General features: G+C 44.0%; 1 protein-coding gene across 4 annotated transcripts in view; it reads left to right on the top strand.

Annotated features, from left to right (window-relative positions):
* The first annotated feature begins 4,925 nt into the window (after positions 1-4,925).
* Positions 4,926-16,900, top strand: part of PHF21B (PHD finger protein 21B) — a 184,369-nt gene continuing 172,394 nt past the window's right edge. Inside the window, exons 1-2 of one of the 4 annotated variants that reach the window (XM_083440792.1) lie at positions 4,926-5,326; positions 6,198-6,263. In XM_083440792.1, coding sequence (XP_083296918.1) covers positions 5,273-5,326; positions 6,198-6,263 — 120 coding nt within the window. In that variant the 5' untranslated portion in view covers positions 4,926-5,272. Of the gene's footprint in view, positions 5,327-5,694; positions 5,875-6,197; positions 6,264-16,900 lie in introns of those variants that run through there. The other 3 variants (XM_083440794.1, XM_083440793.1, XM_083440795.1) reach the window with 3 other exon arrangements.

Below are 16,900 nucleotides of genomic sequence, written 5' to 3'. Positions count from 1 at the left end.
AGTATATTTACAGGGTATGCTTCAACATGTGATCTCAAGGCAGGTTACAGTTTAACAAAAGCAAAGTTAAAAGCAAGTTAAAAACAAGGCATCAAAAAGCTCAGTTGTAAAAAACAGACGGCAGAAATAGACTTGTAAGAAAAGTTGCTGAATTACAACTTACTACTAAACTGAAAACTATGGAGAGACTGGGTCTGAATAGAGATACAGTGGTGCCTCGCAAGATGAAATTAATTCGTTCTGCGAGTTTTTTCGTAGAGCAAGTTTTTTCGTCTTGCGAAGCACCACGGCGGGGAGGGGTGGTGAGAAGCAGGGCAGCTGCCACAGCCGGTACCTTGGACTCACCCGCGCCTTGTGGCCACTGCGCGACGCGGCTGCTGGAGGGCGGCGGGGCTCAGGAGCGCGACTCTGGCTGCTGGCGGCAACGGCTCTCTGAGAGGAGCACGCGAGGGGGGTGGGCAGCGGCGTGAGGCAGCCGGAAGGTCAGCCGGAAGGTGGGAGGGAACCGGAGGAGCGGGGAAGCGTGCGTGCATGAGTGCAGTGACCGTCGCCATGACAGGAGAGGCAGGGCCGTTTCGTCTAGTGAAGCAAGCCCTTAGGAAAATCCGTCTTGCGAAGCACCTCAGAAAATGAAAAACCCTTTCGTCTAGCGAGTTTTTCGTCTTCCGAGGCATTCGTCTTGCGGGGTACCACTGTGTTGGATTCTTGTTTCAATACATATGCTAAAGCTATTTTTGGTCATCTGCATACTATCTCTTGCTCTTTCCTGTAGGACTAATTGCAGTTGTTAACAGGTTTACCATACCCTTTGAGTCAATCACCCATTTCCTACTACCCTTCTGAGAAAAACCCCACCCCACCCTCCCACTGTATATAAGGGTCTGGTGACTTCTGCTTCAGTGTATCTGCATGCACACAAAAGCTTATATACCAAGAACTGGTCTCTGAGGTGCTACTGGACATTTTTTTAAATTTTTTATTTCGACTGCGTCAGACCAACACAGCTACCTACCTGAATCTAGATGCATACATACTTGGATGTACAACTGAAATACACCTCCAATTTTATTTTATTTTATTTAAAGTGTGTGAACTGCCAGAAGTTTGGGGGAACACAGCATTCTTTCCCCTTACATCCAGGGGTGTACCTAGGGGTCAGCCAGCTTGACCCCCACCAAGAGCAGAGGTCCACGGGGATGCAAAAATCATGCCTCTCGACTTTGGCTTGGAGTGGCCTGCCTGTCCGCATGCTCGCCGGCTGCTCCTCCACTGCTCTGGGCAGCTGGGTGAGGCCTGCAGGCTGCTCTGGGCCCCTCAGTGGAGCATCCTTGCCAAGGATACAAGAGATGAGGGGGCACCAATACAGTTCCTTGCCAAAGATTCAAGGGAGCCTAGGTTCACCTCTGTGTATATCCTACCTTTCTTAAGTCATAGAACCTAAGACAGTATATGTGTGGTTCTCAGGTGGTCATCCATCCAGACACTGCCCACACCCAGACCTCATGTGCCTTCAGTCCGTACCCTTGCACAGGTATGTGAGCCATATATGCAACATAAAAGAGAAGTATTTGTTTTCCAAAGGCACTGTGGCTTGTTAGAGCCTTAATCCAACATTTCAAGACTCGGTGTGTGTGCATTTGTACACATATTGCATTCTCTTTCCCTCACCACTAATTAAGTTATAAATGACTGGATCATTACTTATTTTTCAGGAAGGGATGATGGAACTTGCTCATGGTCAATTCCAGCAGGAAAGAAATATACAGTTTGTTCTGTTTCTCTTGAAATCTGCACTATGCTTCTGTTTCCTTGTCTTTCATTGAATGCAGCACGATGACACCACTGTGGAGACTTGCCAGTGCCGTTCCCTTCTCTCCTTTGCCTCTCTATGTCTCTCCAAAGCCTTTTTACCTGTGGGCACAGCGACTTAGCAGAAATTCCAAGGAACTTCCCAAAAGAAAATGTACTAAAAATGGAAACTAACAAAAGAGCAAGCACCCAGCATCCTGATTTATAGTGTAGTTCAGCCCAGAAACAGTTGTCCTAATTCACAGAACAATGTTGTTCTGCATTTGAAGACAATCTTGCCCTTGGATGTGCCTGCCTGGCTGCCTCTCATATCAAAGGGGCTTGTGCGTCCTCACCTGAGAGAAGATTTTGATAGCAGCTTAGAAGTTCATTCTAATCAGTATTCATGTGCATTTAGAAAGGAGTTTGCTGGAGGAGAAAAAGTTAGCAGCAAGATGAAAGGCTGGCAGGAATACTGGGATAGCTTAGCAGCACAATAGGAGCATATTACAGCACAATGAAAGGTATCCTTTGATTTGACAATGGAAGCGTGGCTGATGGATTGCTAACAATGTGTTTCATCCTGCCAGATAAAGCATGTTTCCTGTCAGTGTCAGAGTGCCCTCAAATTCCACTGAAGTTCTGAACTGTGACCAGGAATGTTTGAACCTTGACAGTGTGGCCTGCATAACCCAGCAGTGGCTCTGGCATTTTGAATCCTCCACTGTCTGATGTGGAGAACTTGCTGAAAATATACCTTGAGGATTCTTGACTTTAAAAAAAGTATACAGGACTTATATTTGAAGTCATTATTGAAGCAAACCAGGGTCAAAGACTGTTGGTGGTTCACCTATATCAGTGGTGGACTTTGGGCTTTAAAATTTCAGCAGCACTCTGTGCGATGCCAGAATTTGGTGCCCCCGCCTCTCGCCTTCCGTTCTAAGTCAGTGCTTTCTCAGCAAGGCACCCAGTGTAGGTGAACTGGTTGCGTCCCTAGTCTGTCACCTGCTATTAATGTATTTAATTTTTTTTTACGGTTGAACGTTGTTTTTAGCAATATGTTCCTCAAATTCTTTATTTATTTTTTGCATCCCTTAGTGTTAGTTTGCATTTCTTTTGCCAAACTTTGTGTTCCTTTCCATTCTGATTTAGACAAAATTTTCAGTTGCCTCTAATACTTTAGTTGACTCTGCTCACTAACCATGCAGATTAAATTTTATTCTGTATATTAGTAAAACTTCAAAATAGGTGTCTTTTTGAGATATTTAAGAAAATGTGAGATTTCCAAAAACAAAGTTATCACTCATTACTAGGAGGGCATTTTAATTATCTAAATTTCCTTGTTTCATTATGACTCACCAACCAAAACAGCTCCCACAAGGTGTCCTGTCCTTTTACCTGCCTATCTGGAAGTGCTGTATTCAGATATTAATGGTATTCATACTTAACATTTATAAACCAGGTTCACACCACTTTGCGTTCATTTTCTCAATTCTGCAAGGTACACCAGTATTGGAGAGGCTGTGTGGTGTAGTGGTTAGAGTGGGAGGCCAGGGTTCAAATCCCCGCTCAGCCACAAAGCTCAATGGGTGCCTTGGAGCAGTCACTCATTCTCAGCCTGACCTCACAGGGTTGTTGTCGCAAGGATAAAAGAGGGAGGAAGAGGGAGCATCTATGCCACCTGGAGCTCCTTGGAGGAAAGGTGAGATATAAATAAATAAATATTATTAAACTGGTGAAGCTCCACAAACCACTATAAAAAGTGGGATGTTTGCATAGGCGAGGTGAACAATTCTGGGTTGCTTCGGATGTTACTTTTTTCTATTTATCACTTAAAGAGGCTGCACATGAGTGCTCCATAACATCCAGGGAGTAAAACTTGTGGAATGAGAGGGAGGGAGAGAAAATCATGTGTTGAAAGTGCTCTGATGACACCCCCCCCCTTAGCTCTGAGCTGACGTTTTGCTGCAAATGTCAACACGCTCCAGCTCTGAGCACCAACACTGATAGTCTTGCTGCACCATTTGGATAGCTGCCTGCCTCTCTTGAAGGCCCCACCTGAAGCAGGGTCCCTTCCCCCTGCTGCGCAACCTGGCTGGCCCTGCCTCAGCCACATGGTGAAGGCGGGCAGGCACTTGGCCTCCCACAGAATGTAAAGAATGAAGGGGAAACATAGGTACATGGAAGGGGCAGGATCAAGAGATGGGCTGGGTGGGGAGGGGACAAAAGGGTTGACTGGCACAGGGCTATATTCCACCACATTTGCTGACTGGCAGCTGGCGATGGGAACTCCTCGTCCAGTGCTTCTCAAAGGGTGTGGCAGGAGAGGATGGCAAGTGCGGGAAGATTCAAGAACAGTCAATATTACATTTTGGGAATGATTCATGTTCTCACGTAGCTGCATCGTTTTATACTTCCTGGATGCCCCATGATCATATTGTGGTCCATGTTACAAATCAAGCACTGCCATGAGTTGTCTCCTTTTGCTTTCCAATTAGCAATTCAAAAATTGGTGTGGTGTCAGCACTTTTTTCTTCTGATCCACTGCCCTGGTCCCATGAAAAGTCTTCCACTGGGGCTGATGCGAGAGGGGGCCCACCCGCATCCCAGAAGCTTGCTTCTCTCTCGGTGCCTGTCTGCGGGAGAGAGGCAGCAAGGAGCCCCGGGCTGTGCAAGAGAGGCAGGGCAGCCAAGCTGCTTCCCGGACACCCCCCTCGCGGCCAGGGCTTCACAGCTCTCTTTGGGCTGAGCATCCCCTCGGCGCCTCCCGGAGCCACAGCCTCTTCGGGACTCGAACTTCTCACGCGCTGAGCCGCCGCCGCCTCGGCGCTTCTCTCCATCCCTCCGTTGTTCTTTCTGGGTCTACTGCTGCTGCTCCCGCGCATGCTCCGAGCGGGGGCTCCTTCCCTCTCGCCTCCTCCTCCTCCTCCTCCCCCCGCCCTGCCTCGCTCCATCCGGGCAACTCCGAATTAGCATTGGCAGCCGTGGCACAACTTTTCCCGAGGCAAAGTGAAATCAAGGCGCGCGCTCGGAGGAAATATAGTCCCTCCCGTTTGGAAGTCTCCTCGGCCCCCATTGGAGGGGCGGCGGCGGCGCTGGGCGAGGCGGTTCGGCGGGTCCTGGGCGGAGCAGGGGCGGGCGAGGGGCCCATGGGGATAGCGGGCCGGGGGGGCGGCCGGGGGGTAGCCTCCCCCCCACTTTGGCGGAAAGTGAGTGATTTGTCCGTGTCCCTCAGCAAAGAGGCAAAGAACTTGCTTTGCAGCCTGACTAGTTGTTTCTTTCGATTGTTGTTATCGCTTTTTGACGGGGGGGCGCGGGGAAGCGCCTGGCTCTCGCTTTTTCGAGGGGTCGCCGCTTCGCCTCCTCGCCCGGCTCGCCTGCCGCGGCTTCTCCTTGCCAAGCGGGGCGGGTGAGGGGAGAGGAAAAGCCACCAAACTTCGCGGGGATCCGAAAGTGGGCGAAAAGTGCCTCGCAAGTTGGAAGGATGGAGCTGCGCCGCTTGCCCGAGGCGTTAAAAGTGGAAATCCAGTGTCACCAGGTAATGAGAGAGACGGAGGCCGCCGGAAAGGGACTCGGAAAGCACCAGCCCCGCGTGCTTCCCGAGTGGCGGGGGGCTCTCCTTGTCGCAGGGTCTCTCGACCGGGGGGGGGGGGCGGAAAGCGGGTCTCGGGAGGGGAGAGAGGAGAGTCTCCGGGAGCCCCCCTCCGCTGCCCTTCAGCGGGTGGACCACTTCACAAAAGTAGTTTCCCAGCTTGTTTGGCTGAGTTTTGGCGTATGTGTGTGTGTGTGTGTGTGTGTCTCTGTTGTCGCGATCCGGAGTTAACATTGCGGTTGGCACTTGTGTGTGTGTGTGTGTGTGTGTATGTGTGTTGGAGAGATTAGGACGAGACTTGAATATTTATGAGCTTTGCTTGAAACTGACTCGCTGTGTTTACTTGCCTCTTTGTTCCAGACCCCCACCCTCCCCCTTACACACACACACACACATTTTAAAAAATCCATTACACGTGAAACTCTTTCTAGTTCCTTCTTTTAAGGGGCATTTTAAAAAAGAAACTAGTTGCACAGATGAAGCAAGATCCACAGGTAAATGCAGATCTGTTGTGTGTGTGTGTGTGTTGAGTGTGTGTTTTTAAAACCCATCCTCTTAAGTATTTTAGCTTTCTTGTGTTAAGTGCAGTTCTGCTGGGACAGCAGGATGAGAAAGTTTATCAGTAAGAGATCTCATTTTGAAGACCGGGCTGAGCTTTGTTACTTAAGGGGGTTATTCTGTTTCCACCCCCTTTCCTTATTGTGCATGCTTTCGGTTGGGCTTTTGCCCCCCGAACAATTCCTAAGCGCAAGTTTCCTCTGAATTGGCTTTAGTTTACACTTGGTCTCTAATCTGCATTTTATTGCCATTTTTACAGAACGGTGATCTTAAGAAACAAATCCATGAGAGGCAATCGAGAATAGCTGCTCTTAATGAAAAACAAGTAAGAATGAATCGATTCAGTTATGTGTCTGTGGATGGGGTTTTGCCTTTCCTTTCCTTTCTCTCTCTCTCTCTCTTTTACAAAGCACTTTCTAAACATTCTCAAAGAATCCGCGTTGGCCGGAAGAAAAAAAAAAATACCCGCACCAGTGAATAAAACACTCATGTTTACTAAAGGGAGCCTAAAGTGAGAAAAGGTTTTAAAGATGAGGGATCCAGTTTTCTGTTGCCTTGCCAGGCACTGTGTTTATATTAATAACCATAATACACAAAAAGAGATATGCTGTAGTTAGACGTTTTAAAAACACACACACACTCACACCGAGGCGTCCATTTTGAGTTGGTCGACATGTTTTAGGAATATGGGAAATTATTTGGTCTTCTGCTTAGTTTGTTTTCACTTCCTTGCAACGTGCAAAAGCAGAGAGTTGAGAATAAGGGGACTGATCCCACTTCGAAAGCCTTGAGTGCTGGTTTTGATTGGAAAGCTGCTTTTGCTTCCATAGATACAGATATGTATATATATGTGTGTGTGTGTGTATATATATATTCTCCCCTCCCCCCCCCCCACTCCACACACGTCTTCTTTCTTTGGCTTGATCTGACCTGCTGGCTTCGGAATCGAGTTCATGTATATACATTTACACAGACACACACACAGCCCTGCACCCCTCCTGCATAGCTTTGTCTACTTAGGCAAATCTGAGGGGGGTAAAGTGGGGGAAGGGAGGGAGAAGCGAGACACTATAGAAAGAGATGCCTTCACCCACCTTCCTTCCAACAAACTTTCTTTTTTGTGCCTTTCTCTGTGAAGGTGTCTCTGGTGTGTATGGGGGCAATGAAGGATCCCCCCCCCGTCCTCCCCTCCATTCCCACCCACCTCCCCTCGCCCCTTTTCCAAGCTGAAAGAAAGTTGTCTGGCATTGTGAGTTGGTGTTGAGATCAGCTGATGGCGCGGGGCTGGGGATTTGCTGCGTTTCAGCACCACGAACAGATGCCACGGCACGCTCAGCAGCAGCAGCTCCCCGCGCCTCTCTGGAGCTTTAAAAACGACACACACACACACCCCAACCACACACACAATACAAGGAGCCCCCTTCCCTGCCCCCCCCCGCCCCGTTCGACTCTCGGTACTTCCAATGCACGAATCTCGCAGCGGCTTAGAAATCTAGTCGATGACCTGCCGGGTTGTCCCTTCCCCTCCCCCCGCCCCCCCCATCAAAGCCAACTTTCGCCAGGCTCCCCTCCCCTCCCCCCTCCTCGCCTGCTCCTGCAGCTTTGCAAAAGCCCCTTTGGCGGAGAGAGCGAGAGAGCGCAACCTCCTTTCCCTTTTCCTTCGGCTGAATCGATCGCGATTCCTTCGGAATGCAGCAGCTCTTTCAGCACCAAAACTTGGAATAGCGCCTGGATCATATTCCGCCCCCCGCCCGGCCTAAAAGCAGCCTTTGCAGCCTCTCGAGGAGTCTTCGCCATACGTACCCGGGGGGCGGGGAGAGGGGAGGGAGGAAGCCGGTGGTGGTGGACGGAGAGCGGAAAGGAATATCCCCCCCCTCCCGCTCCATATGTATAGTTGTGGTGGAAGTTAAAAAGTGAGCCGTGCCTATTTTTCCTCCTCGCCCGCTGAATGCGCGCCCGAGGCGACGTTGGCTGCATATCTGATCTGCCCGTGCCTGGATGTGTGCGAGCATTTCCAGCGCCGCCACTCCCTCCCTCCCTGTCCCGATTGATCGCAGCCCAGAATTTGTCAGCTCGCTCAGTTTGGTAGTGGAAGCTTCCATTTTGTGAGGAAGGGGTGTTGGTTTCTTCATGACATGGAGAAAAGTCTGCAGAGTTTGAAGGCGGGGGGGGGGATGGGCCCCCCATTCATGCTTAACATTACCATTTTGATTGCTTTGATGCCATTTTTTTTAGTGGGGGAGGGGACAGAATACCCTACTCAGCAGAGCACAAAGATGTTTAATCACTGTATGGAATCAAATCAGATAGTTTCTTTTCTTTGGGGGAAGGAAGCAGCACAGAAGCGGCAGCTTAGAGCAGTTAGTCCTTTTTTCTTGTTGGGTAAAACACTGTGCTATTTTGATTCTGCTACTACACCGAGTAGAGAATTTATTAAAGCAAGGTAGCAGCCTCACACTGCCGAGAATACATTTGTTTATGTTTTCCTGTCTTTGAAAGGGAAATAGTCGGTGGTGGTTGGTTTTACTGCATTAAAGTGATTGTTCCTCTCTGCATTATAACAACTATTTCAAGGCTATTGAAATTTTTATGATGATAGCAATTGGTGAGCTGTTTATTATGTACCATGCTGGAATTTAGATAAGGCAAAGAGACATACTTGGAAAATTAGGGTTCGATGCAGCTGTTGGGTGCAGGATGACATTTACAATCTCATGCAACACTTTGTGAACTAAATCGTCAACAATGCCTGTGTGCTACACTAAAAGAACCCCGCCCCCCCTCCAAATTATGCAATGAGCTAACTAGTCCTTGGATTCAGCTGCTACTTACATTGAAAAGTGCAGATGCCATCGAGAGGCTTCCTCTGCCTGCTTTATGCAACAAGAACTTATACAATGGTATAAGACCAGATGCTGATGCCGTGTCTTCTTGTGCTGCACACTGTCACCTCTGGAGGCCAGATAGGAAATCTTCCTTTGCACAGAGAGAAGAGTGATAGGAGTTTTAAAGCCTCAGCCTAAATACAGATCACAAAGTTGCTGGAGTCAGATTTTGATACAATTAATGTTATTTCTTCAAGGAAAAGGTCCAAAGCTCTCCTCCCATTTTTGCCTCGCATGGAAGAGGACTGCTGCATGTGAGCTTGGATTTCATGTTTTAAATCAGACTCCCCGTTCCAAAAAACACAGAGTTCACTGTGAAACATTTAAACAGACCTCTGGGAAGTAGAATTAGGAATGTTGGTTTTAACTGGTTCAAGTTATTCATATTCCCGTCCATATCTTTCAGGTACTATTTTTGTTTTTACATTCTGCAAATGTGGAACTCATGAATGTGACTGGGTGAAAATGCTATGGAAATTCTGGCTGCAGTCCATAACTCCAGTGACTTTAACAGGGCTAATCTGGGATCAATGGGAATGAAGACTGCCCAACCCAGAGGCTCTATGTTTATGCATGTTTTGTGTTCATTTTTAATTGAAAGAGAAAATAGAATATGTGTAACCATACCAGCCACATATATTGGCCATGGCCATTGGGTTGGATTCAGGTTACCTTAGCTGCACGTAGATAAGAACATAAGAAGAGCTGTGATGGATCAGACCAAAGGCTCATCTGTTCCAGCATCCTGTTATTACAGTGGCCAACCAGATGCTTATGAGAAGCAGGACACCATCACAAAAACACTCAATAAACTTCCCATGTAGGAGGAACATACACCATTGCAATTCTTCCATAGTGTACAACTAGATGTCATGCACCACCACTGCTGATAGACTCCTCTATGCCTAGTTGGACATAGTGTTACACTGAACTCAAGTTGACTTCCCTGTGGGGAGACCCATTTGGCATTGCAGTGTTAGAGACCAACTCAAACTCTTGGTGGGCAGCAATGGGGCTTAACAGTGTGGCCTCCACATTCAGAGTCCCACCACTCCCACTAGTCAGGGTAGAAAGTAGAGAACAGAAAAAAAATCCTATTTATTTGCTGTGCCGTGCTGGATTGTTGCCCCTGGGTGTATAGTGAAGATAGGAGAAATCCTTCTCTGTTCTTTGTTCCATGCATCAGATTCTTATTATGACCACCTGATTAATTTAATAGGCTTCATCCATTATTATAATTTTTTAAAATCAAGGTTTCCAAAAACAAATGCGAAGTGTTTTGAGGATATTACCAATTTTAAAAATGGATTTATATAGGATGCAACTTAGCTGGAGTAATTTAATTTAATTTCTCCTATAGACTTAAATACTTTCGGCAATATTTTCAAGGATGGATTGCAGTCCCCCCCCCCCAATGCATCTTGAATCAATACTTCATTTTGGGTTTTGTCCCCAAAGTCAAAGCCAGAGCGTGGGTTCTGTTCATTGCAAACATTAGTGTACCTGCATATTCTACCCCTCCCTCCAGAATGTTGATGAATTGTAATACTATTTGAGAATGGGTTTACTTCTTCTTTAACAAGATATGATGTGTGAAGACTCCATTAGTTGGTCCAATGCTTTTACACCTTGAATCCCCATCACCTACAGAACAGCTGTAACATTTTTATCTATACTGTCAAGGAACAAGCATGTATATGTAAATAAAAGGCCTTCACTGAAAAGCAGCATTGTCCTTCAGCATTGCACATCTGAAGCACTCTGCTGCATGTTTGCCTGGGCTTAACTCCTCTTGCTGCTTTTTTTTTGAACTGCCTACTTAATAATTGCACAGTTAAACTCTAACCTGACATTAGTATTGACTCGTAAAGCAGATCTTGGAAATCAGCAGTGAGCATGTGGAAGACTTGCTGTGTTTTCATTGCTGATGAACCCTCGATTCAGAGAAGCCTGTCCTGAAGCACAGCAATAAAAATATGTCTTCCTGAGAGGCATTATGTATATGCCATTCACTTGGGCGCTGCTTCATTTCTTTGCTGTAATTTACTACCTACATAGAAATCAACATTAGTCTCTGACAGACTCTTCCAAGATAGTGTTATTGCTGGTTTTGCCTTTTGAGGGTAGCATATCTGGAATTAAATTGTTGACTGTCATTTGGTGTTTATGATCTGACTGGAAGTAGGTTCTTGGGATGCATTAGACTTCTCGGAATTAAGGTGCTCTTCTTAAGCACTGGGAATCTGTAGGCAAATTATATCTTTGATGGAGCGTATTATATTATCTGTTCCAAGGGGTTGTTTTTGCTGGGCTTTTCAAATCAAAGGTAGCTAGGTGGTGTCTTGGAATGGCAGCACAGTTTACACATGTTTCAGCAGAAATTAATGACTTTCCTGGAGCTCAGTGATTCCTTTGGTTAGGCATGAAATAAAGTAGATAATATAAGTATCAATGAAAATAGAAGATGGAGCCATGATCCAGGGCTCTGTGTGTGCAGAGACTTCATGTGCTCTTCTATAAGGAGGGAAGTCTTCTATGTATACTGTAGAGTGGAGCCACTCAGATCGTGACCAATACCTTACTTGCAAATAGAGGATGACCGAGAGAATGCATTTTATACACTTGCAGCTAAACATTTTCTTTGTTTTATATAGTTGTGGCAAGATTTGGCACCTCATTGGGAAAAATAGTTGCCAAAATGGAAATCAAATCATTAAACTTTTGAAATTCCGCTAAGGATAACTATTTCCCCTTCTATAAACCCCTGAAGCAGATGAACTTCAGGCCATCCACTGCAGTGAAGGATATTTTGACCAGTTTTTGTTCCATAGAAACCTTGATGGCAGAAGAAAGATTGCTTTAAAAAACACCACACAGCAAACTGGAATTGTAGTTCTTCACTTGGAAGTGCTAGAGGTTGAGAAAAGTGAATGTAACATTTGTTGTAACTGCTTTAAAGAGTTCGCTTTGATATCTTAGCCACTTAAAACACCTGCTGTCAGAACAGTACAATTGATTTCAATTAACTTTGAATTTCTTCAATAAGATGACTCTTATAATAACTCCAGTAATCCCATGATGCCTCATTAGAGGAACTGACTATGATGATTATCTCTGTGATTTAGTAATGTTTTCCTTGCAATGTCTTTGTCTGTTCAGAAAAAGGAATTCTAGCAACAATGCTGTTTAGAATTTGTTCTTGTTTAATGCTTAAAGATATTTGCTACCTGTTACATGTTGAGGACAGCTAATCTGCAGTGAGTCAAAATTGATTATTGAACAGCTGATTTTAGGATAGCATGAGCACTGAAAAAAACTTGTTGTGTGTGCTGCAATTTGTAGGGACCTAATCTTAGATCATGCACCATTTAGCAATTATTCTTTCAGTATATTTTCAGGCCTACAGATAGCAAACCTTAATTCCCAGCTTAATTTTTTTGCATAGGACTCTGGCTAAATCAGCCAGTTAATGTGGCATTCATGAGCAGTTTTAGTGTTTCTACATGTTGCTTTATTTTGAACAATTTTCTTTTGAATACAGCCCTGTCAAACCTTAGGTCCAGTATGGTGATCAATAAGGCTGTGTTTAAGGGACGGTCCTTTGTTTCAGGAGGCTATAGAAACCCAGAATAGGTTTTTGACCTTGCAACTCTAGGTGAAGAGTAGTCCTGTTTCAATGGATCTTCCATTGGTTTAATCATTTGATTCACATAGAGCTTAATCCAAGAAAGAAAAGGGAAGGTCATATGTGTGGGCAAAGAAGAAATGGAGGAACAGGAAGTTCCAAGAAGTTGTATTTGATGATGTAGGTTTGTAAAAGAAAATTATATCCATGTATGAAGTAGCAAAAGGTGCCTGGGCATTTATTTCTTTGCAGCAGTACAACTGGGATCCTAAGAGCTCATGGACCCAAGAGTTTTGACTTGTATAAAAAGAGTTGAGCATGTTTCCCACTGAAGTCATGAGGACTTAAAGCTTTATTTAGATAAGCTTTGGAGCAGGCAAGAATGTTTCATTGGCTCAATTATCGCTGTATCAGCCCTATGAGATAAGTCTCTCTTACGTCATAGAATAATAGAATTGTAGACTTGGAAGGGACCCCAAGAGTCATCTAGTCCAACCCCCGCAGCTAAAGCATCCATGACAGATGGTCAGCCAACCTCTGCTCAAAAACCCCAATTAAGCTGAAACATAGTGAGCATGGAGCTGAGACCATTATGACCAAATGCAGCATTTTTTTTCTTAACGCAAGTCCAGTATCACTTCTGCTTTGTTGAATGGTTGCCCTCAGTTTTGTTCCATCTTCTATGATACTCTGTCTCTGTCTCCAGAGTTTGGGAAATGGTATCAATGCTATTGTCAATCTGTGCTGGCAGGTCCTTTATGATTGCACTGGTAGCGGGTGGGTATTGACGATTTTGTTATATCTAATAAATGATGTGGCACTATCTCACTGTAAGCGCCTTTTGGTCAGAGCTATCCCTCAGTTCAGAAATCTTAGTCCCACTGATTTCTGTGTGAGACTTAAGCAATTGTTTAAACAATTTCCCAGTGAGATTTAAATTCCTTAATCTTGGCTGGATTGCATACGCAATGTTTAACTGAGAAAAATAGTAGCAAGTTGTATGGCTCCGTGGTGTCAAATAAGGCTATTTTGTCTATAGATGATAAACTGATACCGTAGCCCTGTACTTTGGAGGAAGATCCAAGAATTTACCTTCAAGAAATTATGCAGCCCATACTGCAAACTTAAGATATGTATCCAAAAGGAATCCAGTGGAAATGCAAATTGGGGTGTATATTTTAAAAAATATATATACTAGGTAGTTATATTAACTTTAGTAAAAAATTAACACTTAAAAAAGTCTTTTTTGCTAAAAGTAGCACGATGATTAGAAATTACTTCTGTATAAAATATTCTTCCTTAAGCTTCCTTCCTTCCTTCCTTCCTTTCTTTCTTTCTTTCTTTCTTTCTTTCTTTCTTTCTTTCTTTCCTTTTGAATCAGCTACTTATTGTCATGTAGTAGCAATTTTTAGAGTGTCATATGAAATTGCTGATGGGGCTTAGTTCTAGCTACAACCTCCGCCTGCCAATAGTAAGCACCTATTGAAATCTAATATATGCTGTGCTTTCAACACAGCACACACAACCCCTTATGGTTAATATAACAAAGGAAACCCTGTATGAAATAATACATTTTAACGCTGGAAGAGCTAAACCTGAAACTCAAGGTTAGGATGGAAGAAAAAAAGGGCTTTCCTTGACAGAAAGTAAAACAGAAGAAGATCTGACTGAGATTGCTCTAAGGATATGAAACTCTCTAGTGGAAGCTTTGTGCCTCTGCAGGAATCATCTGCTGTGTTGATTTGAGTGTTTGAGAAATTGCTCTCCCCCACCCCCACCTCAGCTGAAATTGGCTCCAGGGATTTTAAATATAGCAGTTGTGGCTACAGAATGTTTGATGTAAAATTTGGCTGATTGCTTACATCTAATCAACAGGAGTATGTAATTGGGCTTGAAAGAGAAACTTTGAATCCCTGCTCAAGGATTTTCTTCCTTACATTAACAGTGATTTATTCCCTCTGTGAGAGATGCAATATTTTTATTTGTAATCTGGAAAGGATTTGCTTTTCCGTTCAGTAGTGGACCAATAAAAACGGGTTACCAAAAGTTTTCCTTTTTAGAGGGAGGTGCATTGCATTTTGAGCCACAGAAGTCAAATGAGAACACTGATACCTTTCACATGCAGTGCAGCTTAAAGTGTATTTTCTGTAATTTCCACTTTCTGGAGCTCTTTGAACAAGTAGAGATTGCTTAAAGATTTATTGGTGAGTTGAAGATTTTCTCTATAAAAAAAGACGAGAAGGGATGACTGATTTAGAAATGCAAGTCAGGACTCCCTCCTTGTGTATAATTCTCCTGATCTCATTCAGGCAGAAAGGTAATATGCTCACATAAGTGAGTTTGAAAGGTATAATTAAAATATATATAATATTTACTAGTAACTGAAATACAAGAGAAACTGTTTTTAACATGGCAGGTGATTATAGATACCTCTTCAAGGGAAAATGACAGTTTTGTACAAATTCCTCTCCAATGAATGTTTCATTCTGTGGCCTGTATACATTATGCAAAATAGCCCATTTGTATTATTTCTCTTACTTTGTCATTTTTTCACACACTTAAGGACTAGAAACCTTATTTTTAAAAGCAAAAAAATTGAAGCTTTCAGGAAGCTGGATTCTGTACCTTTATCACACTCGGTGCCTTTTCTCTGTTCTAGCAGAATCGCATCATGCACATAAATTTGTTTATAATTTCATATAGATTGAAGACCCCTAAAAGAAAACATAGCAATTAAATTGAAAAAATGTTTTTTTTTTTTAAATGTAAATCCCTCTGGGAATGATGTTTCATTCCTTTCCCTATCCTCTCCCTCAAATCAAACCTCTAAGGATCTTGGGTGATTTCCAGTGAAAATCATATGCAGAGTAGACCCACAGAAATCAACAGACCTAACACTGTGTTGATAAACTCAGAGCCTCTTTGACAACAAAACCTTGGTTCAAATGGCCTATAGCATTAATGCTTAAACATCTAGGACATTTTGTGGGTTGGTGATAAGTATGCAGAACTCAGTCAAAGGGTGCAAGAGGGGAGGGGAGAATCTGTTAAGAAAAAGTATAAATAATCTTGACCCTCATGTCATTGTTTATGACTCAGTGGTTCCCAGTTGGTAGTCCGTGGACCCCAGGGGTTCCACATAACCTACCCAGCGGGTCCATGGCACCATTCACATATCAATAACTACCATAGAGATATCAAAAAAAGGTAGGGGTTCATGCTTTGAAAAACCGGGGGGGGGGGTGTTTGCAGTATTTAGCTAATTGGGAGCCATTGAATGCAATATAATACAGTCTTTGGCATGAACTCTAGCACAGAACATTGATGCTGTTGCCAAACTTATCCATGGTGTTCCAGTATATATAAGATATGTATTTTGAAAAGGTATGGGCACTGTGTAAAAAAGTAAGGTATTGGGAAAAATCTAAAGTAGAAGAATAAGTAGGAAAGAGGTGACTGCAGAGATGTATTTCTCTTTTTTTATTATTATTTAAAAAAGCATTGAACCTCCAATGTTTCTATTACTCTGCCACCTGCCAAACATCCATAACTCATATTCATGCACAAACCACACATAGACTTACACACAGACAGAAAGAGAGATCATATGTGCACATGCCTTATTTACGTGGGTTTATTAACATTCTTTGCTGAGTAGGCTTGAATGAAGTGCAATCCTCATATAGATGATCTAATTATAATCATAAGGGACAGAACAAAATAAGCAGTCTTTAAAGGGAAAAGAGTCTGGCAGCTTTGTTTAAAGTGTCCTTTAATGAACTTCTTTAGTAGCTCGTATCTTAGCAACACATTTTATTACATACCAGTGCGGGAGAAGCAGTTTGCAGATGGAGTTGCACACAGTAATTTATTTTCTCCCTTTTCACCACCCCCACTTCTACTTTCTTCTCTGTGGTGACTCAACTGGAATATGCAGCCTAGCTGCTTCCTAGCACTGATAGCTCACTCAAACCCCCTGATTGGTTCATTTGTATGTGCTCTGCCTTGTTAGTTGATGAAAACGGCATTTACTATCTTAGAGACTGTGCTTTGCTGGCTATGTTAGGAGGAGCAGAGGCAGGGCTGAGGATTCTGAATGGGGACCGGGTTTAAAATGAACAGGCTTGCTTGCATTCATCTTTCATCTGAACACCCTCCCCCCACCGTTCCTTCTTCCCGGCATCGGCTTATATTCACGGGGCACATCAGTTTCTGGGTTCCTTGATTATTTATTATCAACTCCTAGTGGGTTTATTTTAATCCCTTTCTTCTGCGCTAAAACTGATTTGAATACAACATCTGGGACATTTATAATCCCTTTCTCCTTTTACTGCAAGCACCCTATGATTTAAAATGTAAACGTATCTTCCAGTTGTAGATTCTGCTTTGCGTGTGGGTGTGCACATTTGTAAAACTGACACTTTTCAGCTCTTTTGAAACACAGTTGATTTG

This window comes from Podarcis tiliguerta (genome assembly GCF_965153285.1).
Source record: "Podarcis tiliguerta genome assembly, chromosome: 5".
In the NCBI taxonomy this organism is placed as follows: domain Eukaryota; kingdom Metazoa; phylum Chordata; class Lepidosauria; order Squamata; family Lacertidae; genus Podarcis; species Podarcis tiliguerta.
This window is presented reverse-complemented; position numbering and strand designations above follow the sequence as displayed.